General features: G+C 45.0%; 2 protein-coding genes across 3 annotated transcripts in view; one reads left to right on the forward strand and one right to left on the reverse strand.

Moving 5' to 3' along the window:
* On the forward strand, window positions 1-12,114 carry hcn5 (hyperpolarization activated cyclic nucleotide-gated potassium channel 5; the record flags this gene model as incomplete). The annotated part of the gene is made up of 10 exons (XM_080498585.1): window positions 1-185; window positions 2,488-2,674; window positions 3,983-4,087; window positions 5,060-5,197; window positions 7,951-8,160; window positions 8,240-8,333; window positions 9,129-9,256; window positions 10,049-10,195; window positions 10,272-10,509; window positions 11,942-12,114. The coding sequence occupies 10 exons, from the start codon at window positions 1-3 to the stop codon at window positions 12,112-12,114; spliced, it is 1,605 nt and encodes a 534-aa protein (XP_080354711.1).
* An 11,268-nt stretch (window positions 12,115-23,382) lies between these two features.
* The window catches only part of trappc10 (trafficking protein particle complex subunit 10), a 31,162-nt gene continuing 26,705 nt past the window's right edge, over window positions 23,383-27,839 (reverse strand). For both annotated transcript variants that reach the window (XM_080497671.1, XM_080497672.1), the window contains 4 exons: window positions 27,274-27,438; window positions 27,008-27,188; window positions 26,032-26,226; window positions 23,383-25,383 (listed from right to left, as the gene is read on the reverse strand). In XM_080497671.1, the coding sequence (XP_080353797.1) occupies window positions 25,136-25,383; window positions 26,032-26,226; window positions 27,008-27,188; window positions 27,274-27,438 (789 nt within the window). In that variant the 3' untranslated portion in view covers window positions 23,383-25,135. The remainder of the gene's footprint in view (window positions 25,384-26,031; window positions 26,227-27,007; window positions 27,189-27,273; window positions 27,439-27,839) is intronic.

Genomic DNA, 27,839 nt, shown 5'->3' on the forward strand with positions numbered 1-27,839 from the left:
ATGGAGAAAGTCAAAGTTCCCACGGCGGGATGCTCCAAAGCCTCCTGTGGATGGAGAGCCCTGCTCCTCCCGCAGCTCAACAGACAATCCCTGTACGTTTACGGCAGCGAGATCGCAGTGGAGCAGGAGTGCATCCGACAGCTGCAGAGCGGAGTCTTTGTCATTCACCCCTTCAGCCTCATGAGGTACTCCATTCAGCTGATAGAATCAGGCCAGTCCCATTCATCACCTCCACTTTCACTCTGTCTGTTTCAGCTTGTGCACGCTTTATTCTTTTTTCTTTCAGGTAATTTCTAAACCTTCATGTCAAAATTAATGAGGTGTCAGCCACTTTGAAGCTGGAGCTGTGTGCCAGTAATTATCTGAGTAATGGGAGTCAATCTGCATCATTAATGACGATGATTTTGCTTCTTTTTTCTCCAGGTTGTAGAGTGTTGCAGACAAAGTAGAATCAGCTTGTTTTGATGAGTGGAAATCACTGCGACAGTCTTGACCCTTCTTACCTTGGAGAAACACATAATCACCTTCATCCACGCTACTAATGCTAAAGAGATTGTGTGGACAAATATTTCCTGAATTGCTTTTTGTCATTTCACCAGTACTCATCCCTGAAATGTACTACAAAATGTTTCTGTGGTTTTAGCAACTCGTTGAAGAACTTGTTATCATAAATATTGTGAATCAGCTGTTTCTCTGTGGACAGATTCTAATGCATGTGAGGGGAAAAGAATCCTTCCACTGAAGTTTCATAGAATGTCTGAATTTGCAGTAGCTTTACAATGACTGATCCAAAACAAAAAGCTCTCCAGTGTAGCCAGTGTAACAGGGTCAGCACCGATCACCAGCTGTAAAGATCAACAAGAGTAAAATGATCACCGGACAACCCACAGATAACAACTACTACAAAGTAGTACCATTAATTTCCCTAGAGCAAATTCTACATGATTGCATGTACACCAAAAGATTATTAAAAATCCTCATGGCGATTTCATCATAGTTCCATTTTTCACAATGCCTGACAGTTCACCCCATAAATCATGTTCTCCCTTTGCAGCCTTCCTCCCCGACTTCCCCATGTGTCTGCTTTGTTTAGACGTACAAGATCTTTTCTTTTGTATTATTCTCAGGCGAAAGCTTCAAAAGATTTAAAGATTTTTAAAGCTTTTTGCCTTCTTGTTTTTCCAAATTCACTTTTAGATTATGGTCTGATGTGAACGCTCGACAGCAAATAAGAGGCTCCCTTTACCTCTGCAGGCGTGAACAATCTACATCTACCACCTATAGACGGCAAGGATTAGTCATCATACTGTTCAGTTCAGGTCCCAGTGGACAAATTAGGACAAACACTTCATTATGAATGTGTGTGTGTGTGTGTGTGTGTGTGTGTGTGTGTGTGTGTGTGTGTGTGTGTGTGTGTGTGTGTGTGTGTGTGTGTGTGTGTGTGTGTGTGTGTGTGTGTGTGTGTGTGTGTGTGTGTGTGTGTGTGTGTCTGTGGGTGGATTCATCACAGAAACAAAGAACAGCACCTACTAGTGGCTCTACAGAAAAACTACATTGCGTTCAGCATTTCTGCCGTTTCCATAAAAATGGACGTCATTTTTCAAAATGTTGCGGAATAAACGCAAAACCTTTCTGAAAGAAAAACAATGTTGTTTCACTCTGGAGGATGAAATGTGACCAAATTATTACTAAATACAGCATAAAATAAAGAATTAAATTAAAAATCTAATTTAATTTAATTTAATTTAATTTAATTTAATTTAATTTAATTTAATTTAATTTAATTTAATTTAATTTAATTTAATTTAATTTAATTTAATTTAATTTAATTTAATTTAATTTAATTTAATTTAATTTTTGCCCATCATAAGTGGGGCCTTATTTGTTTTGAAATGTTTCCCCTTAAAATCTATATCCTTTCTACACTTAGCATGGTCAGTCATCCGACTGGCCACCTTGGACCCTCTGGAGGACCAGTTTATGCTCGCAGACCATAGGTTTGACACCTCTGGTTTAACGTTTCTAAAGAGGCTTTCTAAAGATGGCTTTTATTGCCTGATGTTATTTTTAAGCTGTGGATGGCTCGAAGGGAAAAAAACCCCAGATAGATCAGATGACTTGTTTAAGGAAGGAGCATCAATGGACGGCTGGCTTTCCTTTATCTCTGCAGTATAGTCATTTGTATTGTATTCGTGTGTAAGGTGATCAGATGGAGTGACAACGGCGATGAAAACAATTGGGATCAGAGAGCCGAGTTATCCGAGCCTGGCAATGGAATCCTGGCTGAGAAGATGCGCAGTTAAAGTATCGGAGTATTTAGTGTGCATAAGTCAGCTTGCCTTACCGGCTGCTGCACCAGCGTCTAATGAGTTCTTCTGGCAAATGAACTGAGACTTTCCACTATGAAGCCTCACGAGTAACAAGATCTGGGTTATCTAGAAGTCACACACATGCTCACATATGTTTGTTTGTTTTTTCCTCCCGCAGGAGTTACTACATCATGTGCATGATGGCCATCACGTTTCTGAACCTGATCGGGATTCCCATGGAGATCGCCTTCCTGGAGGGAAACAACGGCCTGGTTTGGGAGAGTTTCAACGTGTTCTCAGACACGCTCTTCCTCATCGACGTGGCTCTGAACTTCAGGATGGGCATCATCACAGAAGATGCGGAGGTGAGAGAGGCTCCTCTCGGTTTTCAGACCCAATCTGAGAAACTTTAATCCAGACACAGACAAGCACATACAATCCATCTCTGCCCTATCTGTAATCTACTCAATACATGGAGGGCGAGATTAACAGCCTCGGCCTCTGGACACGGGCAAAACTGGCACCTGCTGTGTGATTTTATAACAGGGATTATGATGCTGTAGATGGATGAGGAGTATGGTTTTTCCAATTAAGTATTATGCAGATGATACCCTATCTGTTTTCATAGGCTCATGCTGTGTGACCTCTATCTTGCCAATCACAACTGATTCATCTCTGGTGTTTTTCACTCTGGGCTGTGTTTACTGTCAGCAGACTGCTTTACTGTCCACCTCACAGTCCAGCCGACATCTCTGCCGTCTTTAAGCTGGTCAGACCAGTTTACAAGGCTGAGGCTGGAGGCAAGGCAGGGTACAGCCTGGAGAGGTCACAAGGTCACACACACAAGAAAGGCATGTTAACCGATTAACTACCTGACTGACCCACTGATTAACTACTGAATGAAGAATGGAATAAAGGAGCAAAGAAATGAACTTGTGAACAAATAAATAAAAATGTATCTTTGTTTGTTTGTTTGTTCGCTCGTCCATCTGTCCGTGAGTTCTCAGTGATTGACTCCCTAATAAACAATAAAACAAAGGAGAAAAGAAATAAACAAATGACTGAAGGAATGAAGCTAACTAGTGAGATCCCACATTAATCGACTGACTGACTGACTGATTGATTGATTTGCTGATAAACAACCAAACAAAGAAGATAAACAATGATCAAATTAATTCAGGCTACCTTTATTTGTTTGTCTGTTTGTTTATTCAAAATAACTGACTGACTGACAACGGAATGCAAAGTATAAGACTGCTAGAATTGGACATTCTGTGGTTCATGTCCTGAGACTGTGGGAGGAAACCTGGATACCCAATCCAAGCAGGGAGAACCTGCTAGCTCCATGTAGAAATCCCCCGTAAGGCTGTGATCTACCAGATTCTTGACGTGACATAAGAGTGTTCACCACTTCTCGAACATGTCTTTTGTTCTTGCTCATTCTAAATGTTCGGCGTGTCAGAGACCTGAGGGCTAATTGTCTAATTTAACTATTTACACATGTGCGTCAGTAACATCACATTCAATGTGGCAAAGTAATTTTTCTTCACTGACGACACCCGGTATCACCTCCTTGCTTGATTTTAAATAAAGAGAATTTGTTCAGTTCAAGTGTTTTTTCATGTTTTGTTTAATTCTGTCTGCTCTGACTGACACTCTCTTCTCTTTTAAAGGAAGCCATCCTGGACATCAAGCGGATTCGCGTCAGCTACCTGAGGACGTGGTTCATTCCAGACGTCATAGCAGCTTTCCCAATTGGCTACATATTGCTGTTTGCGGTAATTAGATATTGTCAAAATCATTGAGTTCTTAGATTCAGGTGGATTGTATCATACCATGGTTGTAATATTCTGGCATTATCATCCACAGATTAGGAAGAATCCAAAGTATAATCCATCCATGTAATGATCCTACAGTTTTGGCAAAGATTTTGCAACACAGGACAGGAGCCAACACCAGGCTAATCAACCAATCAAACCACTAACCGACCAACTAAACAATCAAAAGACCAACCAACCAAACAACCAACTAAATGACCAGTGAACCAGTCAGCCAACCAACAGACGAATCAACTGGCTAACCAATGAATGAAACAACTAACCAATCAACCAACGAATCAAATGACTAACCGACCGACCAAACAATCAAAAGACCAACTAATCAACCAACGAATCAAACGACTAACCAATCAACCAACCAACCAGCCAAATGACCAGCCAACCAGTCAGCCAACTGGCAGACCAACCAACCAACCAACCAAATGACCAGCCAACCACTCAGCCAACCAAGAGACTAATCAACCAAGCGATCAACAGAACAACCAATTAAACAACTAACAAACACACCACCCAACCAACTAACCAATCAACCACCCAAGACCTTCAAATAACAGACAAATAACTCCAAAATACACATCATTGGATCGATTGAGGACAGTGGCACAAAGGCCATAAATAAAATGTTAAACTCATTGTAAGCAGTAGCCAATAAAAGCAAAATAACAATGTCTTATCTAAAAATGTTTAAGAAAGACATGCAGATTTTTCCATCCAGTCAAATAGTGTTTGACCTAAATAAGCCATACACTAGTAAGGAACCTTCACTGGGTAAATGGAAATCATAAAAAAATAAATAAAAAATACAATGGCCTCACACTAAAAATGTAATTAAGACATAAATAAAATAATGTAAAAATATGACTGTCAATAGTGCTACACCTGAACAAAATGCTCTTCCATTTGCAATCGCAGGATTTACACTACCACAACGATGACAGCCCCTCCAAGACCAACAAGATGATGAGGATACTGATGTTTGTGCGGATCCTCAGCCTGATCAGGCTGGCTCGGGTGTCCCGACTGGTCCGGTTCTTCAATGAGGTCGAGAAAGTACGTTTGAATACCAGATTGAGCTGTTGTATTTCTTCAATTTGCTGATAGAAATATTTATATCAACATGTGTGAAGCATTAACAGTGGAATTTACCACAAGCTGGGTCCCTTTTTCAAATCTTTGGTCATTGTTACTGCAGCGGATGGATGGATGGATCAGCCCACACACCTCAGTTTTTTTTAGGTACTATTTGTCATCATTATATCATTATAATGTAGTGATTGTCAGGGTCCGAGGACAACCCAAAAGCAGAATCGCACAACAAACTGGCGTTTGCAGGTTTTATTAAGCAGTCAGGACAGACAAGTTTACATGCGGCGTTCAAAGAGGCAGTCCAAACCCAGGCAGGGGTCGGTACACGGGGAAATTCAAAACACAAAGAAGAACAGGAGGAGAGGGCTGAGGTCATGAAGCTGAAACAACAATGACGATCGAGCACACAGACATGAAGGAGCGGTTCAAATACATGAGGAGAGGGAAGTCACAGGTGAGACGATCAGACTGATTCCCCAAGCACACACAGAGGAGGAGTACACAGGAAGAGCAAGTGACAGAGACGCACCACCAAGTACTGGACCCCTCGCCTCCTACAGCGGGCAGCCAGAAACTTCCTCACCATGTAGACTGGGAGGCCGTCAACGATGCGTGGAGGAGACGGGCTGGGGGCGGGAGGGACCAGAGGACTGGAGTTTAGTACCCTCAAACACACTCGAAGGGGGGAGAGTTTTGCTGAGACATGGGAGAGAGTTATGGGCAAACTCCACCCAAACGAGGTGTTTGGCCCAGGAGGAGGGGCTCTGGGAGGCCAGGATCCGGAGGCCAGGATCCGGAGGCCAGGATCCGGAGGCCAGGATCCGGAGGCCAGGATCCGGAGGCCAGGATCCAGAGGCCAGGACCCGGAGGCCAGGATCCGGAGGCCAGGATCCAGAGGCCAGGATCCGGAGGCCAGGATCCAGAGGCCAGGACCCGGAGGCCAGGATCCGGAGGCCAGGATCCAGAGGCCAGGATCCGGAGGCCAGGATCCGGAGGCCAGGATCCAGAGGCCAGGATCCGGAGGCCAGGATCCGGAGGCCAGGATCCAGAGGCCCATCTCCCACTCCTTGTTGAGTCTCTCCACCTGCCCATGAGGCTGGGGATGGTAGCCAGAGGAGAGACTCATCAGCAGTCCACAAAAAGCCTTCCAGAACCAAGAGATGAACTGGGGTCCCTGGTCCGACACCACATCCAATGGGAACCCATGCATGCAGAAAACCGGATGAAGTAAGATCTCGGCCGTTTCCTTGGCCGAGGGGAGCTTAGGCAAGCCAATGAAGTGCAACATTTTTGAAAACCGGTCAACTATAACCATAAGAATTACAGAGTTACCTTCAGACACGGGAAGCCCAGTGACAAAACTGACCAAAAATTGGCAATGTTGGACCAGGGGCGCCTGGGTACAGGCAGCGGGGGGAGCAGATGAGAAACCGGCCACTGCAAAGTCTTATGGTGGACGCAAACACGGCAGGTGGTCATGTATTCTCGAATGTCGCAGGCCATGTCTGGCCACCAAAACCTCTGCTTGGCCACAAACAAGGTCCTTGTGGTCCCCGGATGACAGGAGACACGAGCAGTGTGGGCCCACTGGACAACATAGGACCTGAGGGAATCAGGTACAAAAAGACGGTTAGGTGGGCACCCCTGTGGAATCTGCTGTCCCCTCAACACCTGCTCGACCCTCTCCTCGACGTCCTAGGTCAAGGCTCCTATGACCATGGAGTCAGGCAGGATGGTTTCCGGATCTCTACTCCTCCAATGCCACCTTGATGGCCAGCAGCTCCTGGTTCCTCACATCGTAGTTCCTCTCCGCAGGAGACTGCTTCCTGTTGAGGAACGCGCAAGGGTGGACACGGTCATCCCCGGCGCTAAGCTGGGAGGACACCGCCCCCACCCCAAGATTATAAGCGTCTACTTACACAACAAACTGCCTCTCTTGGTCCAGAACACGGGGGCCAAGCCCTCAAAAAGCAACGTTGGCCAAGGGCATCCAGGAGAACTGAACCCGGGACGGGGTCAGGGAATGGAGTGGGGCCACCACCGAACTGAAACCCTGGATGGACTGCCTATAGAAATTGGTGAACCCCAAAAACCACTGCTGGTCCTTCCTGCAGGACGGGGCGGGCCAATCTAACGGCTCTGACCTTCTCCGGGTCCATCTCCACCCGACCCTAACCCTTTCAAAAAATCAGGATGACCAGTGAAATCAACAAATCAAGGATTTTTGTATTAATCTATGTGGTCCATTTAAAAAAAATATTTTCCTTCAGTTAATCTGTGTAATACTCATAAGAGGCCCCCTCCCACTGTGAAAATCTCTGGTTCTGTAATCTGGCTGTTGGCTTGTTTACAGCCTCACTGCTCTTGTCTAAGCTCGTTGTAGTATCAGGTAGACTGTCCATGTTTTCAATGACTGACACAGTTGTGAAAGGAAGCCTTGTTGTTCTTCGGATGGAGAACACGTGAAGCCGTGTTTGATGCTGTCATCAGACCTCAGCGCTTCCTCCTTATTGTTTTCTGATGGCAATTAAAAAAGGCTCATGGCTGCTCTCACATATGACTGATTGAATGAGGTCTCGAAACTGGATTTACGGGAGTAAATTGCACTTGAAATCAATATGTAACTCAACAACAATAAAGAAAGAAAAGAATCAGTGAACATATGAAGGCTTTAAAGGCAGACTGAGTTTGAACTCAATATTTTTTGCACATCTCAGCGAAACAAAGACTTGCTGACCTGGTCTCATGGCGTCTCTACCTGTCAGGTGTCAAATGCCAACCTGGAGGTGGTCCGCCTGTTCTTCCGCATCTTGTCCCTCTTCATGATGATCTTCCTGCTGTGCCACTGGAACGGCTGCATCCAGTATTTTGTGCCCATGCTGGAGGAGTTTCCCTCCGACTGCTGGGTCCGCAAAGAAAACCTGATGGTATGTCTCCGTTCATCTTGAGCAAACGGCAATGCTCATGATGAGGGGTTTCCACTCAGACTAAACCTTTCTCTTCCAGAATGCCACAGTGATTGTAAAATACTCTTGGGGAGTTTTCCGAGCTCTTTCCCAGATGATTGCCCTCTCCTATGGCTCCATGGATGCTCCAACAAGTAAGAATTAGAAGTTTTCTCAAGCACCTGGTGCTCAATAGAATTTCTCTAACATGTCAGCATTCGATGTACACGTGTGAAAGAAGACCATCATGAGACATTTTCTTAGGATCTCAATTAGACCTTGAAAACTGGCCCATGTTTGCATGTTGTTGGTTTTTTGCATGGATTTTTCTGAGAGGCCATTTGAGTTTCTCCAAAGGATAAAACAAAAAAACCAAACAACAACCACATAACATCAACAATTTATCACCTGCAAAATGTTTATTTAAGACAAATGTTTCTGTGTTTTCTTTTCAGAAGTTTTGCTTCAACACGCTTTGAAAACAATGTCCATTCACACAGAAACACTAAAAACAATGTAGTTAGCATGTTGGGCCATGGGTTTAAGCTGTTGGCTGTTTTTATAATGAAACCACATACACATCAACATTTTTGGATATGTGACTATTGTAATTTGTTGTCTGGTCAATTAGAAAAGAATCTGTGGTCTGATTCAGCTCGTGGGCATAGTGCATGGATTAACCTTTGACCTTACCATTTCCTGTTAATGAGAGCGCTTTGATTTTCATTGACTGCGGAGCTGCTTTTTGCTCCTAAAACTGTTATCTCCGGCCACCATCACATGTGCAGTAGCAGAGTTTCAGGGGAGTCATTTATTCACCCATTTTCAAAAAGTTGCATTTTCAGTGGCTCTGAGCACCACCGTTGTGTAAAGTAACAACCAAAGCAAAGTTTGATTTGATGTTCTGTTTCTGATGTCGTGCAAACGGGATGTTGTGGTGTTGCCCCCAGATTACGTGGAGATGTGGATCGTCATGGTGAGCATGGTGTCTGGGTGTCTGATGTACACCGTCCTGGTGGCCAACGCTACAGCCATGATCGTCAACGTCGACCCAGCAGCCAAAGAGTACAAGAGCAAGGTCCTACTGGGTGACACCTACTATCTTTCACCTTTTTCGTCGCCTCACCTCCACCAAAGACCTGAACAAAATGCCACAATTTACACATAACTTTGTGAAATTAGAAATGTAACTTTGTAATTTCAAAATTGAAGGCTTTTAATTGTGAAATCCGAGTTTAAAGTTGTTGGAGTTACATAGTTGTAATAGTGACGGACTCTGGGCCTGATCCAGGCACAGTGGTTAGTTAGTGGTCTGTCTCCCAAGCTCCTGTACTTTTTATTGGTGACATATTCAAATGAGGGTTTAGACCTTGTTTACACAGACACAAAGAAGAAAGTCTCATGGGAACTGTTTGTTAGACTGAGTTGGCTGTTGGGTTGATTGGATGAACACTTTGCTCCACAAGCCTGCGACACTGGGAGACTGACATGTCTGTGGAGAAACATCAACCCTCTCGGATCTTTACAGTAAATGAACCTTTGAAAAGAGTTGTGGGACTAAAAACTAAAGAAAAGAATAGAATTTCTGGTGGATGATCTGTCACAAAGTCAAAGGGACGAGCAGCAGAATGACCTCAATTAAAATATCTTCTCCTAAAATCTGAAGATAAAAATCAGACGAGGAAACGGCGCCTGGACCTATGACTTTAAACCTTCCCAGTAATCCTGATAATCCCGAAGGCAAACGCATTTAGATGAGGAAGTGTGTTACTTTGTTCATGTCCTCCATGTCTCCCATTAGTAGAAGAGATTCTATACATTGAGCTGTTAGCTAAGGCAGAGTCTGACAGTGACTTGTGGCTGTGGACAGATGAGCCGGCTGGAACACTACATGGCCTTCATGAAGCTTCCGCCGGAGCTGCAGCTCCGCATCAACAACTACTACCAGGCTCGTTACGGAGGGAAGTGGTTCGATGAGCAGGAGGTGATGGACACCGTGTCGTCTGCACTCAAAGAGGTGCGTGTTTTCTATTCTTCCTCCAACTCGTCTTTCCTCTTCATCGTTTTTTTGACCGTTTTCATTCATCTTTCAGCAAATCGTCACGGTGATGTGCAGCCGGCTGCTCAGGAACGTGCCAATGTTTCAGAACCGGGACGAGAACTTCATCAACGTGCTCCTCCTCAAACTGGAGTACGAGGTTTTCCAGGAGGGCGACGTCATCGTCCGGCAGAACGTCCCCGGAGATCGCATGTTCTTCATGGACCACGGACAGGTCCTGGTGGAGGACGACTCCCACCAGAGGGAGCTGTGTGACGGAGACTTTTTCGGAGGTGAGTCGGATCCACGTTGATTATTGATCATAAAACCACACGGGGCCTGCAGCTACACCGTCGGGGTAACGTGGAACACATCGGATCTGCTTTTGGACCAATGTGAGCAGGAAAAAGACGCAAGCGTTGAGATATTATGAGATCAGATACAGACCTGATTCTTTAGTATCTGATACGTGCCAGGGTGACCACCATGTAACCAGGAGCGCTTCCTGAACGTTGTGTCTCTTATGTCATCAAATCTGTTCAACAGGGACCAGCTGAAGAGGTCACATGACTCAGTCTTTGGGGAAAACAGAAAATAATTGCACCATGTTGCACAAGATGCAACTGGAGTCAAACAAATGTCATCATCCATTTTTTATCTTTGCAGTTAGCACGTGGCTCTGAAGTAGCCTGAACTTTGAGAACAAAAACAAAAATAAAACAAGTGCGCATGTCCAAATCTTCTGACGTCTTCAGCGACTGTAATCATGAGAATCACTTCTGAGTCACTTGACCAAAAAACAGGCAGCAAATGTGATGTGAGCATCAAATGAAGTGTTTGTATGAAGCTAAAATGCAACACAAGGTCAGGGTCCTGCACCTGAACAACACAGAGGCTTTCTTTTCCTTCTCATCAACCAATCACAGCAAAGCTTATCTGGCAACATGCCAGGCAGCCAGTGATTGGCAGACAGGTTGAACCTCCGTTTCCTGGAACTGTTCACATCTTATTGAACTTTAGCTTCATTTAACAGAGTTTTTTCACAGACTGCACCGAAACGCTTCGCTTCCCATCTGAAACAGGAGTTTGTGCACACGAGCAGTGCGGCTCCACTGCTTTAGAAAGTCGTCCAGTCAGTGTACATTTACTGCACCGTGGTCTGCATACTGTCACTGCTCATGTAGAAACAGCAGACACTGAGGGAGACACTATGACAGGACATATCCTGGTGTCTGTGCTTCATTTTTTTCTTTTGGAATGGTGCCGCATCTGTCAGGAGCGTCTGTGGGATGAGCGGCAGAGCGTGAGAAATGAGCCAAATCTTTCATTTGACACTGGTATTAGTATCGATGCATCCCTGGAAAATATATTACATGTTTGAAAGGAAGGTTGTTTTTTTTTCAATCTCAAAGCAACACATTGGAAAAAAATCTCCTCCTTCAATATTGTCTGATTTGAGAGTTTGCATTTGTTGGAGTGGAAGCAGAAAGAAGACCGCTGACCCAATGGGGATAAATCTGTCTTCAATTTGGCTGATTTATTTAATTCTCTGGCTTTAATTGGGAACAGGTCCCAATCTTTTTGGCAGCTTACCTCAGCGGCGCTAAGCAGGCTGGGCGAGGTCTGGTTATTTAATTTGGGATTAATTGTGGGATCTCATCTCCATCAGTGGGTTTACTCGCTCATTAACACACGGCCCTGTGCTTCCTTCTGTGTGCACAACAGAGACGTGCGTGCTGACTAAAGGCAAACATCTGGCCACGGTGAAAGCGCTGACAGACTGCCAGTGCTTTTCTCTGTCCTGGAAGGACTTCCAGGACGCGCTGCAGGGCTTCCCGGACGTTAAGAAGGACTTAGAGAAAATGGTCCAGGTCAACACGGATGGTGGACTTGTGTAAGACGGAAAAAGAAAAAAAAAACTGGACATCTTGTACTTTTTACTCTACGAAGAAGACATAAGCTATGCATTTATTTACACAGCTTTTCATTCAGTTACATAAGACTTTCTCACATGGATATGAGCGGAACTCTTATTTACTGATTGTCCAGGGTTTTCCACTATAGGAGCGACTCTGTCTGCAGCAATAAACTATTAAGATCTCAGCAGTAAAGATGATTACAAACTATGGCTCTCGGCCTCTTTATTGAAGCTTTTGAAGTGTCAATGCATACTGTCTATTTAACAACAGGGACCACACTATTTTTTATTTTTTGCAACAGCAACGGATGGAAGTATCCAGCCTTTCATGTGCAACAAGCTTGAGGTTGATGTTTAGAATCTAGTTTGGCTAGCAGTACAATCAAGCGAGGTGGGGGGTGCTGCCGTCGTTTCAGGAAATCAGAGGTTCAGACACAATATGTAGCTTATTTCACGGTCGAACTACTGATTAAACATTATCTTTTCATGACCTGCCTCCTTTTTCTACATGGGTTGATCCTTTCCAACAGCCTGGTCACCTCTCGTAGTTCTTATCTTCAGGATCCTCTCTGCTGCCCCCTCTGGTGGTTCTCGGTTCTGCAGTCAGACGTCCTCATGTGCTCGGCATCTTCTGCTACAGGGAAAATCATCATCATCTGGATCTTCTCATTCAGAGAGTTAAAAGACACAGCAGACAAAACCCAGGATGAAATGTACCCGCTGAAGAAAAGAACCAGGGTGGATCGTTTCCATGTTCTTTTGCAGTCACATTATCCAGCTCCAGAGGTGCATTACTCACTCAGTTTGATTTTTCAACAAACAAAAGATTACGTGAGTTGCTTTGTCCTCTGACCTGCAATTGTGTTATTCCCTGCAATTTTCTACAAAGAAATGACAGAATTACTTCACAATACTCAAAGGTCTGAAATCCTCGAGGGACTCTTTAATGTCTTGATCATTATTTTGTATCTCCTTCAGCAGTTCAACAACCGATCTGGTGTACCTGTGGACTGAACTGACCTTGATATTATCACTCAATCTTATTGCTGCACGGAATATTCAGTTTTATGGTAAGAATAACATAAATCCAGATTTAGTCTCTGTTCTAGTCGATTTCTTGTGGGATTATTTTTCCAGCTGGGATGGAAAAAGAGAGATTTGATATAATAATTAATCACCTGAAACATTTGCCAAGTTAAATTCTTCAATGTTGAAGAAACAAAGCTGCAGTTCCTTTACTTAACATTGAAGGTCACGGTCTTCAGTCTGGACTCAGGATTGACTGCAGTGACCTTGATAACTGTACACTAAGTAAAAACCAACAGTGGAACACAAAAAAACACCCAGAAGTTTTTCTGTTAACTTGTTTATTTTAGTCCAATTCCCCCGACAGGTCCACGAGGGCATGTTCAGTAAGTCTTTACACATCACTGAAAGCACTTACATAAGTGTGTTTATGCAAATCAGTCCTTGAAATAAAAACTATGAACAAATCTCTGGTTCAGCTCCAGTTTTCAGCAGAAGAAGCTTCAGCACTGAGGCTCGTCCTTCACAGACTGGCAGCTTCTTCCTGAGCGGACTCTGGACTAATTTCAATTCATTTGGATGAAAAATTTAAACAATGGCCTCAAATGTACAGTATGTAGTTGTTATATTGCTCATTTATGCTTTTGCAACGATTCATGTTGGAAAAACAGGCTAATAAATGGAAGTGAGTCAAACGTATCTCATGTCACTGTGCTTCCTGTGTAGCAGGCAGCAGCAGGCAGCACATCAGGAGTTTACAACTGTACCTCTCAAGAATGTCAAGGAGAAAAGGACTGAAGAAGCAGGTGTCCCTTCATTACAAATACACACAGACGTCATGTCATCAGCAAGAAAGAAAATACCATATTAGTCCTGTGACTCTGGGCAGGAAGCAGACAGAAAACAGGAAGTGGTACAGAATATTGACAATAAGTTAAATACATGACAAAGTGAAGCCAGGTCCAGGGTACTTTTTATTTCATCTGTCAATTAGACGTTGTACTGTAGGTGCATATCGCTGAAGATGGAGCTGCTAGCTAGCAGCGTGGAGCTGTTAGCTAGCGTGGAGCTGTTAGCAGCGTGGAGCTGTTAGCTAGCGTGGAGCTGCTAGCAGCGTGGAGCTGTTAGCTAGCGTGGAGCTGTTAGCAGCGTGGAGCTGTGAAGGAATCATTCAACATGTTCAGCTGAAGATCCTCTAGCAGGTGGAGGAACATGTTCAAAGAACACCTGCAGAAACTGGTAATAGTGTTAATGTAATTAATTAATTGATACGTAAATACTATTTATTTCTTTAGTGTTAGGCTTGACAGTAAATAAATACAAGATGTACACAGGTTAAAATCCATGACTCCTAAGCCTTCAGACCAGATGGAAATTGGTTTAATGCAAAGTTATTTATTCTCATTGTAAGAAGATCCACTGCAGATCCACCAGCTCTTTATTCATTACAACTTATATAACTATAGAGTCAGAGCAAATAGATCCCTAAAAAAACACATCTGATGTGTACAAACACGTCTCTTGTGACCTTCAGCTCAGCTTGATAAACCATGAATCAGTCTGTTGGCTTTATTTAGCGTTCAATCAATTATTTCCATTTTTAAAGTGACATGTGATTATTTCCAGTCTTTTTTCATCAAACATCTTCAGCTTCTTCTCTCTTCAATCAGCATACATTAAAAACCCCTCTGCTCCACAGAGCCACTAACATGAATCATGGATGTTTCTCTGTTTTCCACATGGAGTCAGGATGTAACAGTCTCACATTCAGAAGTTAACCTCAATCACTCATTCATCATACAGACTTTAGTGAAAGACACAAGACTGACTGCTGCAGCATTCAAGGTCCATTTCCCTCCAACTGGACGTCATGATGTCGGAGGTTATTTTGCCGAGGGGGGGCTGAAGGACAGATGGACACTCAGTGACCATCAGGTCATTTGTACTTTGCTTCCTTTATATAACAAATAAGTGGCGGAACTCAAGAGATTTGGAGCAAAAATGAACGATGTGCTATTATGGTCTCCTAATCTTTCATAGAGAAAAATGTTTGCTCAGCTCTCTAAATCATTGAATTACAGGTGTTTAAATCTCTTCCATGGCCACAGGTGTATAAAATCAGGCACGTCGGCCTGGAGACGGATTCTACAAACACTAGTGACAAAAAGGGCGGAGCTCAGTGACTCTGAGATCTGACAATACCGTCTGGAAATATAGTCCAAGTTCTGAATTATTCTGAAAGGTTTTTCAGATACGTCAGGATATAATATTCCTCAAAATCACAAATATTTCATTATATTTTAAGTGTAAAGATTGAATATTCATTATAGAGTGCGACTGCTCTACAGTACAATGTGTTATTAACAAAACACCTAGAATAACACCTGACCACATCATAATCACATCATTTGTTTTTAATATTGCAATATTTCCTTTAACCATTGAGAAGAAAACATATCGCGGTGCACATTGAAAACACTGCCGCCTGACCAACCAAGGGTTAAATCTGGCTTGTTTTAGTTACTTAACAATCGTGTTTTTGCATCCATGCATTAAATATGTTGATTTAAGCATAAGCGAAGGAGCCTGTCATTTTTCATAGCAGGTTAAAACAACATGTTTGATTCTGTGCCGCGGCGCCGCTCGGAGGGAATTTGCCGACTCAGCTCATGAGGAGGACCACAGAAGGTCGCAGCGCTGCTGAATTAAATATTCAGTTTATTTTCATACTAAGAAGATAGATGCGGCACGCTTCCATTCCCTTGGGAGAGCCATGTTTTTCTGTCACGTTTTTCTTTTTTTCTTTGGTCTGAAAGCTGAATATTTAAACCTTCACAGCTGCAATTGTTTGAATTTTACAAGCAAACTGTTTCTCAAACCAAAAAATTTACATTTATATCATTTTGACAGTTCCTGGATGCTGTTATGTGATTCACAACTGGAAGCTTCCGCTTCGTTTCCTGCAGATTTTTGGCTTGTGTGTTTGTGTTGTGACTGTCGTGTGAGCTGGACCTGCGTTAGAAGCACAGGAGTGTGAAGCGGTTCCAACTTCACTCCAGGGTACGAAGGAACTCATTATTTCAGTGAAAGTCCTTGAAAAGACAGAACACCCTTTGTTTGGTGCTTGTTAGAGTGTTGTGAGGCTGCGGGCCTCCAACTGGATAATGACTCGTCAAAAAGAGAACATGAATATTTAATGACGCCTGAAGCGAGCTGAGTCCCTCACCAAGCTCCGCCTCCCGGCCTGCTCTGCACTGTGCTCTGACGCCTTCACTGACCTCCACGTAGAACCTGCTAGAACCAGGGAGAACCACATAGAACCAGGTAGAACTATGCAGAACCACATAGAACCAGGCTGAATCATGTAGAACCAGCAAGAACCACAAACAACCAGCTAGAACCACCTACAACCAGGTAGAACCATGTAGAACCAGAAATAACACATAGAACCAGCTACAACCAGGTAGAATCATGCAGAACCAGGTAGAAGCATGTACAACCAGGTAAAACCAGGTAGAACCACATAGAACCAGATACAACCAGGTAGAAGCAGGTAGAACCATGTAAAATGACAAAGAACCCAGTAGAACTATGTAGAACCACATACAACCAGCTAGAACCACATACAACCAGGTAGAACCAGGTAGAACTACGTAGAGCCATGTAGGACCAGGTAGAACAATGTAGAACCAGGTATAACAATGTAGAACCACATAGAAACAGGTAGAACTATGTGGAACCAACGAGAACCACATACAACCATATAGAACCAGGGAGAACCACAAACAACCACGTAGAACTAGGTAGAACCATGTAGAACCACATAGGACCAGGTAGAACTATGTAGAACCACATACAACCAGGTAGAACTATATAGAACCATGTAGGACCAGGTAGAACAATGTAGAACCAGGTATGACAATGTAGAACCACATAGAAACAGGTAGAACTATGTGGAACCAACGAGAACCACATACAACCATATAGAACCAGGGAGAACCACAAACAACCACGTAGAACTAGGTAGAACCATGTAGACCACATAGGACCAGGTAGAACTATGTAGAACCACATACAACCAGGTAGAACTATATAGAACCATGTAGGACCAGGTAGAACAATGTAGAAAAAGGTAAAACAATGTAGAACCACTAGAAACAGGTAGAACTATATAGAACCACCTAGAACCAGGTAGAACCACATTGAACCACGTAGACCTAGCTAGAAATATGTAGACCCATGTAGGACCAGGTAGAACTATGTAAAACCCCATAGAACCAAGTAGAACCACATCAAACATTGTAGAACCACACAGAACCACATAGAACCATGTAGAAATAGGTAGAACCAGGTAGAATCATGTAGAACCAGATAGAACCATGTAAAACCAGGTAGAATCATGTAGAGCCAGAAAGAACCATGTAGAATTATGTAGAACCAGGTAGAACCAGGTGGAACCAGGGAGAACCATATAGAACCAGGTGGAACCATATAGAACCAGGTGGAACCAGGGAGAATCAGGTTGACGTCCAGGAGAGACGCTGTTCTGCAGAACCTCAGTCTCCATGTTCACGTCTGAAACACGTTCACACAAAGTCTTCAGACTGTGACTGTCAGTGACGGGAGGCTGCTGTTCCTGTGGTCAGTGGTTCTTCTGCACATGCTCAGTAGACGCACAACGCAAACATGATGGCTTTGACCTTGAGTTGAACACAATTCAGACGGAGTGGACAGACACAGATTGAGACGGAGTGGACAGACAGATTGAGACGGAGTGGACAGACACAGATTGAGACGGAGTGGACAGACACAGATTGAGACGGAGTGGACAGACAGATTGAGACGAGGAAGACATGACATCAGTGCTTTAAGAGTGCCGGTACACACCAGTCTGCAGTACCGGCACTTTCAATTTTTACCCTTCAGCTACTTTTTTCTACTTTATGTGGCGTACCGGACCCTTTGGTAAAGTCTGGACCATCAACTGCTACTTTTCCCCACTCTTCAAACCCAGCAGCTTAAACAATGACGCTATTTATGGATTTTTACGTAAACTAGCTTCATGCCGAAGAAGTGGATGATGCGTTTAGGTGCATCACGTAACTCTGCCCTCTGTGGCTGTGCTCCAGACTGACCAACACTCTCCTCACAATCACAACCAGCAAATACTTTACGACCTGAGATGAAACCCTCAGTGTTTGTGTATTTGTGCAGTAATTCCCTCGCCCTCCCTCCCTCTCTTTCCCTCCAGTCCAGTCCACCACGGAAGAAGTGTTTCAACTTTTTTTTTTTCTTAAAAAAAGAACAAGAAAAAACCCTCAATCCCACAGTGAAATTCATCCTGTAACAACGTGGACACATGGACTTATAGACTGAAGTGTTTGTACTGTATATGTACACATTTTTCTTTTTACATATGGTGGGTGCAGCTTATGTTAAGCTTACTTGTGGTCTGTCGTCCATATTGACGTGATCATCAACATCAGTATTTTTCACAATTACACACGTCCCGTCCCGCCCCGTCCCGTCCCGCCCCGCCCCGCCCCGTCCCGTCCCGTCCCGCCCCGTCCTGTCCCGTCCTGTCCCGTCCCGTCCCGTCCCGTCCCTCCCCGTCCTGTCCCGTCCCGCCCCGCCACGTCCAGTCCCATGCCGCCCCATCCCGTCCCGTCCCGCCCCGTCCCGTCCCGCCACGTCCCGCCACGTCCAGTCCCATGCCGCCCCGTCCCGTCCCGCCCCGTCCTGTCCCGCCCCGCCCCGTCCCGTCCCGTCCCGTCCCGTCCCGCCCCGTGCCATCCCGTCCCGCCCCGCCCCGTCCCGTCCCGTGCCGTCCCGTCCCGCCCCGCCCCGCCCCGTCCCATCCCGCCCCGTCCCGTCCCGCCCCGTCCCGCGCCGTCCCGTCCCGTCCCGTCCCGCCCCGCCCCGCCCCGTCCCGTCCCGCCCCGTCCCGCGCCGTCCCGTCCCGTCCCGTCCCGTCCCGCCCCGCCCCGCCCCGCCCCGTCCCGTCCCGTCCCGCCCCGCCTCGCCCCGTCCCATCCCGCCCCGTCCCATCCCGCCCCGTCCCATCCCGCCCCGTCCCGTCCCGTCCCGCCCCGTCCCGTCCCGTCCCGTCCCGTCCCGTCCCGCCTCGCCCCGTCCCATCCCGCCCCGTCCCGTCCCGCCCCGTCCCGTCCCGTCCCGTCCCGCCACGTCCCGCCACGTCCCATCCCATCCCGTCCTGTCCCGTCCTGTCCCGTCCTGTCCCGTCCCGTCCCGTCCTGTCCCGTCCTGTCCCGTCCTGTCCCACATGACCCAGATTCCTCCAGGTCACTTTTCAAATGGACTCACTGCAGCTTTCACATACACACAAATCATACATAATTGAAATACTGCTTATTTTTTTAAAACTCCCTAAAAAGTCTAATTGTTTTCAGTAAACTGCACCACATTGTTGTTCTACATGACCCCACTGCATTACTGTTCCTCACTGCAGCTCTTTTTTCACAATTACACACTTAAATTATACCAATACATGTACTGCAGTACAGCCTGATTAACATAAAAAGAAAATCCCTAGAGGGACAATACAAGTATAAATGAACTCATTGAGGATGGTGTGTAGTGACATCCACTCTTCTCTCCTTCTTTCTCCCTCTCATTCTTTCCTTTTATCTTTTGGGGGTGGAATTATTAAAAGTATGCCAATATTTAAATAAATATACAATTACTGACAACATGTTTTATAAATCATACTGTCATCAGGTGGATCTACATGCTGCACAAGGGGCCTTGTCTTTACACTCAGTTCTGCCTGTACGCCACTGAATATGATGTTTTTGTCTCATATTAGTATGAGAAAGTGACCAAGGGGACGACCACCATTTGTTTTTGTCCACTGAAGGCACCGCATGAGACGATACATGAGGAGGTTGAATATGAAATCATTCAGATATGAAAAGTCTCAAGTGAAAAATTAAATTACTGTAAAAGCTCATTTCTATTGTGCATTTTTTCTGAACGTTTTTATATTTTTATCTCTGGATTGATTTTCCTCTGGACTCCAGAAGCTGCAGCTTCACTTTGCAGCACAATGAGACGACTAATGGGTCTGACCTTCCACCGTGTCCCAGTCCTCTGCAGCGCTGGGACTTACGTAATCCCACCAGAATAGCACACACACACGCACACACACACACACGCACACACGCACGCACGCACGCACGCACGCACGCACGCACACACACACACACACACACACACACACACACACACACACACACACACACACACACACACACAGATCAGACTAGTTTTACCTGCTGATGTTGTGTTGTTGTTGCAATAGTAAACAATTAAACTTAAAATCTGTGAGTCAGTGGTAGAGTGGGTCGTCCAATAACCGAAGGGTTGGCGGTTAGAATCCCACTCTATCCTTGGGCAAGGCACTTTACCCACACTGCCTGGTATGAATGATGCCTGAATGCTGCCTCAGCCAGCGCAGCAGTGTTTCCTCCACCAGTGTGACTGACTCACAGTCCCTCTATGCACTTTGACTCACCTCCAAATAAACGCTTTATAAATCCATTATGGTGATAAAATGTCAGGCACATCTCACCAGATCTTTCCTCTCATCCTTCAGTTTCTGAACCAGTCCCTCCAGCTCATCTCAGTTAACTGCAGGCGAAGGCAGAACCCCCCCTGGACCAATCACCTGTCCTTCACTGGACCAATCACCTGTCCTTCACTGGACCCACACACAGAGACATCAAATCACACAGTAATCTCATTAAACTCAGTCATTCTCACATGCAAGTCTTTTACTTTGGACAATCCTGGAGAAAACATTCAAACTTGTCTTTAAACCGCTGCACCACAACTAGAAGTGAACCCAAACCCCCCCAAACTGCTGGAGAACCAGCATTGGTCTCCACTTTGTGAGTCAGACTCCACAAGTGTAACCAGCTCTCAGGCTTGGGCCTCACAACATGAGGAAAACAAGTACACACATGTTGTGTGTACATTACATTCTGGCGTCACTGCATTGATTTCCTTTCATTCCCCGCAGAGTTCCTCTCAGCTCAACCACAAACACTCTGGCTGTTTTCACTGGAGGGACTTGGTTTTCACCCTCGTGCAGGAAACACAAGACGGGTTCCTATAATAAGACTGTTTTCACAATATCAGATCCCTGCAGCAGCATTGAGTTTAAACCAGCAGAGTGAAGAACGTTTCAGTTCAGGGGGCCACACACAGACCTGGTTCACCTTGAGGGGCCCGGACCGCCAACATGCTGCCATATAAACCTTTACACTTCAACTTTAAAGGTCTTTGTGGTGGTGCAGAGCATACGTGATGAAAACATCAATATTTTCATAATTACTACTGAAAACTACTACAATGTCAACATAAAGTAAAATTTCCCCCCCAAAATGTCAATATCTGTTGCATTCTGGGTGTTTTTACAAATTAAAGTCCCCCTGACAAGAGCGGCTTTGAGACGAGTGCTGGGTTGTTTTCTTCCATCACTGATATCTCAGTGTCCTTTCTCTTCACTTCTTGAAGGAAACTGGTTAGAAAATCTCAGATTTCTTAGAATCGCTTCAATTTGCTTGTTGGTTTGAGCGGCTTGCAGCTCTGCAGAATAATTGTGCACATGACTCTTCTGCTGTATTATTCTTTTTTCTGGAGGACACGCATATATACATTTCCTTCACGTTCCAAAATGGCAAAAAAAAATATACAAAACAAGCAAAACAATACCTTTCTTATGAATTTGATGCACTTTGTGAATAAATGTGTGCATTAAGAGTTTTTCTTTAGCTTTCCTAATCCAAGGACACTTGTCTTTTTGCGAGCAATACGTGGACTGGAAACGTTGCTCAATAAATGAAAGACAAACGCTTGTTGATGCTGTTCGAAGGAAGCAGATGTTTGAGTCCCACAGAAGCCTGTGTTTACAGCACACAGTCCCCATGGTGAGTTGAGTGGTTGATTGAGTGCTCATTGTGACTAAATGTTGCATTTAACAGGTTTAAATGTCTGATTTTCAAACTCAACGGTCAGACGATTTATTGACTATCAACTAAAACAACATTAATTGAACAGCAGTTGTTCACTTCTTTGGTAAATGTACTTTATTATTGACGTACACTTGCAGTAATCCAAGACGGTTTTGAGAAATATTCTAGTCAGTTGATCAGTTACTAAAATCCAAGATCATTTTTTAGCATCTATAAATCTCACAAACCACCCGAATGCATGAATATGAGCTTTGTGTAGTTAAACTGGAGTGTGCTTGTTCTGATGGCTCTACAGCCACGGAATCAAGAACACCCTCAACCATTTTATAACTCCATTGCCTGGATGTATTGTTGATTTCATGGCTGTACAGCCATGAAATCAACAATACATCCAGGCAATGGAGTTATAAAATGGTTGAAGGTGTTTTACTTTTCCAATTCCAGTGAGTAACTTTACTTCCTACAAAGCCTCAAACTTCAGAAAGTCTGTACTTTCAAACTTCAGATGAGTTAATCTCCTAATCTCGGCTGTTTCAGAGAACCTCAGGTTTCGTCTCCTGGTTAAGGCATAAATACACCTGCAGACCACCAAGCAGCTTTATTGTGAAGATCTGCGATGAAGCGGATCGTCTGGTGAGTCTATTGCCCCCCCTTGTGTCCTCTCGAGGCATCTACATCATCTCAATACTCTTATTATCAGGAGTGGAACGCTCGTTGTTCCGGCAGCTCTTTGAGGTCAGGATGAACTCCCATCGTCCCCGAGAGGAAAAACAACATTCCAACAATAAATCAACTGTGGAGCAGACTTATCCAATTGCCAAATTCAACTTTATTTCTATTTATTCGGTGTGGAGCAACGCTAAAGGAACCTTGCTCTGGGATTGATCGAGTACTTCTGTGCTATTATAGGCTGGAAAAACATCAAACTGCTAAAATCAGGTAGAGAATGTTTACTAGCCTAAATTCTACATTACTAATTTTAACATTGTAGTTTACCATTTTAAATGCATTTTTATTAGCCTTCTTCTTCACTATCCTCCTGTTCCAGTTGCCTTTTTGTCTCTGCGTGTGTGTGTGTGCGTGTGTGTGTGTGCGTGTGTAAGCAAAGCAGTGCCGCCAAACTAATGAGAAGTGTACATCCAGTGTGTAAATGAAGAGTTTGTCTCCAGGAATAAAACAAAACAAGACAAACAATTCAATCCAACACTCGCTTCCAATGACTTTTCTTTTAATATAGTTGGCAATCAAAGATGATTTTCATTTGAATCAGTATTTACAGGTCTGTATGTACAGAGGAGCAGGGGGAGGAGGGGGAGGCTGAGCAGAAGCAGGAGGAGGAGGAGGAGGCTGAGCAGGAGCAAGAGGAGGAGGAGGCCGAGGGGCCACCGGCTTTCACTCCTCCACATCCAGGGACTCAGTCAGTCACTCAGCTCATCGTCAGCAGGTCTGTGTGCATAGCTCGGATATGGATTTGGCGCCACACACACACACATGTATGCACACACACAATAAATATGCAATTGCAGTACATGAACAATCCACTGACCTGATAGACAATGATGTACACTGGTTGACACACACGCGCACACACACACACACACACGCACGCACACACGCACACGCACACGCACACGCACACGCACTGAGCCTCTCGAGTCGTCGCTGGTTTAAAATTTGAGTGTCTTACTGAAGTTCTCCATTGAATTAAAGTTATTTTCGATGCGTCAATCCTGGAAGGACACTGAAGTCCGTGTGTTTCTGGAAGAGCAAGTAGCAGTTCTTAGTTATGCTGAAGTCTTTTTAACTTCACGTTCTCTGTAATAAATAAAGTAATTCTCATTTCTCAGCTGAAAGCCCAAAATAGAAGAGTGGTAGCTTATGGAAAAGAAATTGCACTTTGATTTATTTACCCTAACATTTTACAAAATGCTGCAGTATCACTTTCTAAAGAGGTTTTACTTTGTTTTTTTAAGCATGTGGAGCTTGAATAACAAACTATTAGAAATGTTTAATTGAATGGAAGACTCATTCCTGTTAAAGAATTCAGTATTTTTATTTTTTTTTTTTAAAGGTCTTTCCCCTTAACCTTATTTTATTAGTTCTGGTGGTTCCCATTACTTTTTTCACAATATATGATTCTTCTCATGCCTTTTTAATCAAATAATTAAAAGTTGTAGACTTCTTTTTATTATAATTTCGTCTCAAATGTTAAAATGCTGTGCCTGCAGCAGCTCTCTGGCTCACACATTTTGAAAGCCAGCCGCTCGTGGATTAAAGCAATTAAAGAAAAAGTCAGATAGATCACAGTGTTTCTGCCACTAATGTTCTGCTGATGGGATCCTTTGATCTGTGCAAGTCTAATTGAAAGAACGTGGCCTTTAGAGGGTGGAAGGTAAAACACGTCCTGTCAGATTGTGGAGCCTCACAGACGTTTTCCCCGGGAGCCGACGTCTACCTGCTCCCCGTTTCCCCCCAGATCAACTCTTCACACTGCGAGAAGTGTGTTTCAGAAGCGGCAGGACAGAGCAGCTCCTCAGGCGGCGTCGAGTCTCAGAAGGAGGCCCAGCGGAGAACAACACTCAGTCCAGGGTTCAGGTGCCGGAGCAGCAGGGCGAGGAGCTTTGGTGCATTGTGGGACAATCAGGAGTGTTTTTCTTCAGGTGGAAACGTCACGACGGGCGCCGCTCCCATCCATCGGTCCATATATATCTTTATATTTAGAACTATAAATCCATTTCATGAGCTATGTACAAAGTATGGCAGAAAGAAACAAAGACACGCTGTTGACCAGCAGCTGAGTTTGGCTCGTCACGTCTCTCGTGTGTCGGCGCCCAGCGGCCGCCTCACTCGTGGACCCCATCCGCCCCGGGGCGCAGTCACCCAGCTGTGTGTGTGTGTGTGTGTGTGTGTGTGTGTGTGTGTGTAGGGGGGGTGGGGTCAGTCCGACAGCAAGGGTGCGGGGAGCTCCGGATGCCGGGGTCATGTGGCGTTGACCTCCATGATGTGGTCGTCGGTGGCGGGCAGCACCAGCACCTGGCGGGCGTGGCTGTGGTTGAAGACCTGGCCGGGGCTGAAGGGCTCCAGCCGCGGCATGGCCACGCCCCGCTGCTGCGGCTCGCCGCTGCCCACCGAGTGCACGCTGCCCCGGCTGCGGATGCTGGCCGTGTCCGCCTGGTCGTCCAGCGTCTTGTCCAGCAGGGACAGGCTGTCGTTCTCCACGCAGCTGTCTGAGGGGCGGCAGGACATGCAGGCATTACCCAGGGTGCACTGGGGGACGGACCCAGAGGACCCGGCGCCGCTTCGCAAGCCGTTATTGACTGAGCTCTGCTGAATCGTCACGCTTACTGCTTTTAACTGGGGATTTCTTTCTTGTTACATTTTAAAACATTTATGCAAAGTTTCCTTCATTTTGCTCAAATATTCAACCTGAAGCTTTTATTGGGATTCACACTGAGATCCTCATTTATGAAATTAGGATTTCTAACAACAGTCCAACTTGGTAGTTTCATTTTGACAGTCACTGTGATCATAATGCAATCTGGTCGTCTGTGTTCTCCTACTGTTAATGTTTATAATATATCGTTCTTTGAGCACGTGTGTGTTTGTGTGTGTGTGTGTGTGTGTGTTTGTGTGTGGTTCCATTACTACCAACAGCACCCACAAGTGGCCCAACATAAAAACTACATCATTCGTGTTCAGCGTTTCTGCCATTTCAGTGTAAACAGGCATCGCTTTCAAGAACGTTGCCATGGAAACACAACATGTGACCAGGGCTAACAGAGGCCGGGCGCCCTCGCAGCGCTTCACATCCTTTTGAATTAAGTCACCAATCCGATTCCTGGCGTGTGTGTGAGTGCGAGGAGCTGTGATCTTACCGGGGTCCGGCTGGATGGCCACCGCCGCCGTGTGCGGCAGGTACTTCAGCACTTTGATCTTGGGGAAGGGCAGGTGGCCGGCGAACAGGGGCATCACCTCGATCTGCAGCTTGTGTGTGGCGTCGGCCGTCATGGGCATGGACACCATTCCTGAGCTCTTCCCGCACACCGCCCAGTTACTGCTGCTGTCGGCCACTGGGGGGGCGGAGGGGGGGGGGGGGGGCACAGGGGAGGCCATCAGTCACACACTTTACAACACTGGTGTGTTTAATACTTTTGCATGATTAAACAAGACACAGTGTAGTGATCAATCTATTCTGAATGGCTTTTCCTCATTTTATCACATTGTTCCTTTGATTTTGCAGATTTATTGCTTTATATAATATTTCCCATAGGAAAACATGCGGCAGAGACTAAAGCTAGAAACAATACAAATGGCTGTTTTCCTTGTGTCTTTATCATCTTTATATTAGTAGATATAATAAATGTCTCTGTGAAAACAAGGCTGAGGGCAGTCTGACATTCTTCACAATGATGGATGATAAAACTCTGCCAATGAGAACATAAAGGGATTTCTTAAATTAGTTTTGCATGATTATTCCATATTGAGCTGTAAAAATACAGCGGAAACATTAAATATATTGGAGCCTGTTTAACCAAACCTGTTAATTAACCACTTTATCAATTACAAATTAATCACTAACTTTAATATACGATGTGATCTGAATACAAAAATATAATAAATGAGGTTAAATGAATTACATTTTTATCTGAATACGAGTAGCTGGTGGCCAGGAAGTGCTGCAGATGTGCAAGTTGGTTGATGAGAGACGAGCTTAAAACGTCATTATGTGGTGATCATCTAAGAAAATGTCTGTTTCAGGGCGTTTGGGTACATTAATATCCTCCCAGTTGATTTCTCAGCCTTCCTATGAAACCCCCGGTCGTATAGTGAGAAATCCACCTGGCCTCGTACCTTCATACATGAGCTTGGTGGTTTTGAGGCCGTCCGTGTCGGCCTTGCTCTCCTCCGCCAGCTCGCCCTCCGCGGGCTCGGTCAGTCGTGTGATACACACCTCCAGGCCGCAGAGGAAACCGGAGCGGCAGTGCTGCTCGCCGGCGGGAGGCAAGATCTCCGCTCGCACACTGTACAGCGTCTGAGGAGGGGGGAGGCGGACACAACACTCAGCCCTCCGCTGCAGAGCTCGGACACACGCAGACCAGTGGGTGAGCTGAACTCACAGTGACTCTCTCCAGCTGGAACTGGTAGTGGAAGGGTTTGGAGGCGCAGACGTCCCGGTTGCTCGGGGAGAAGCTGGCAGAGAAAACACACTGGAGACACGAGGGCAGGTCGTCCTTCCACCGCACCTCCCACAGGCAGAAGACGCTGTGCTTACTGCACAGGAGCTGCACGCAAGACAACACCCCGCTCTGATCAAACCCTCTTAAAGCAACACCAAGGAGACACCGGGAAACTTTCCCTTGATTTGACGTTCTTATTTTTTTCAGTGTCCGATATGTATGCAAATAATTCATTTATGTATAAAAATGGTTATGCTTTATGAACACGCTGCATCGTTCCTGTGAGACTGACTGGATTGCCAAAGTTCCTGTTGTTTACCTCCACTTTATTTTGACATTTTTTAAATATATTTTTATTGTCTGCTTTCCTTTTTTTATTTTCATGTCCATCGGAAAAAAAACCCTGTTTATAGAATGTTCATATAAACTGTAAATAACAAGAAAAAATGCTGGAGAGAAACAAGGTAAAAAAGTATGGGGTCTTAAATTACAAGTTCTGAGCATTA

Source organism: Blennius ocellaris, assembly GCF_963422515.1.
Source record: "Blennius ocellaris genome assembly, chromosome: 6".
Taxonomy (NCBI): domain Eukaryota; kingdom Metazoa; phylum Chordata; class Actinopteri; order Blenniiformes; family Blenniidae; genus Blennius; species Blennius ocellaris.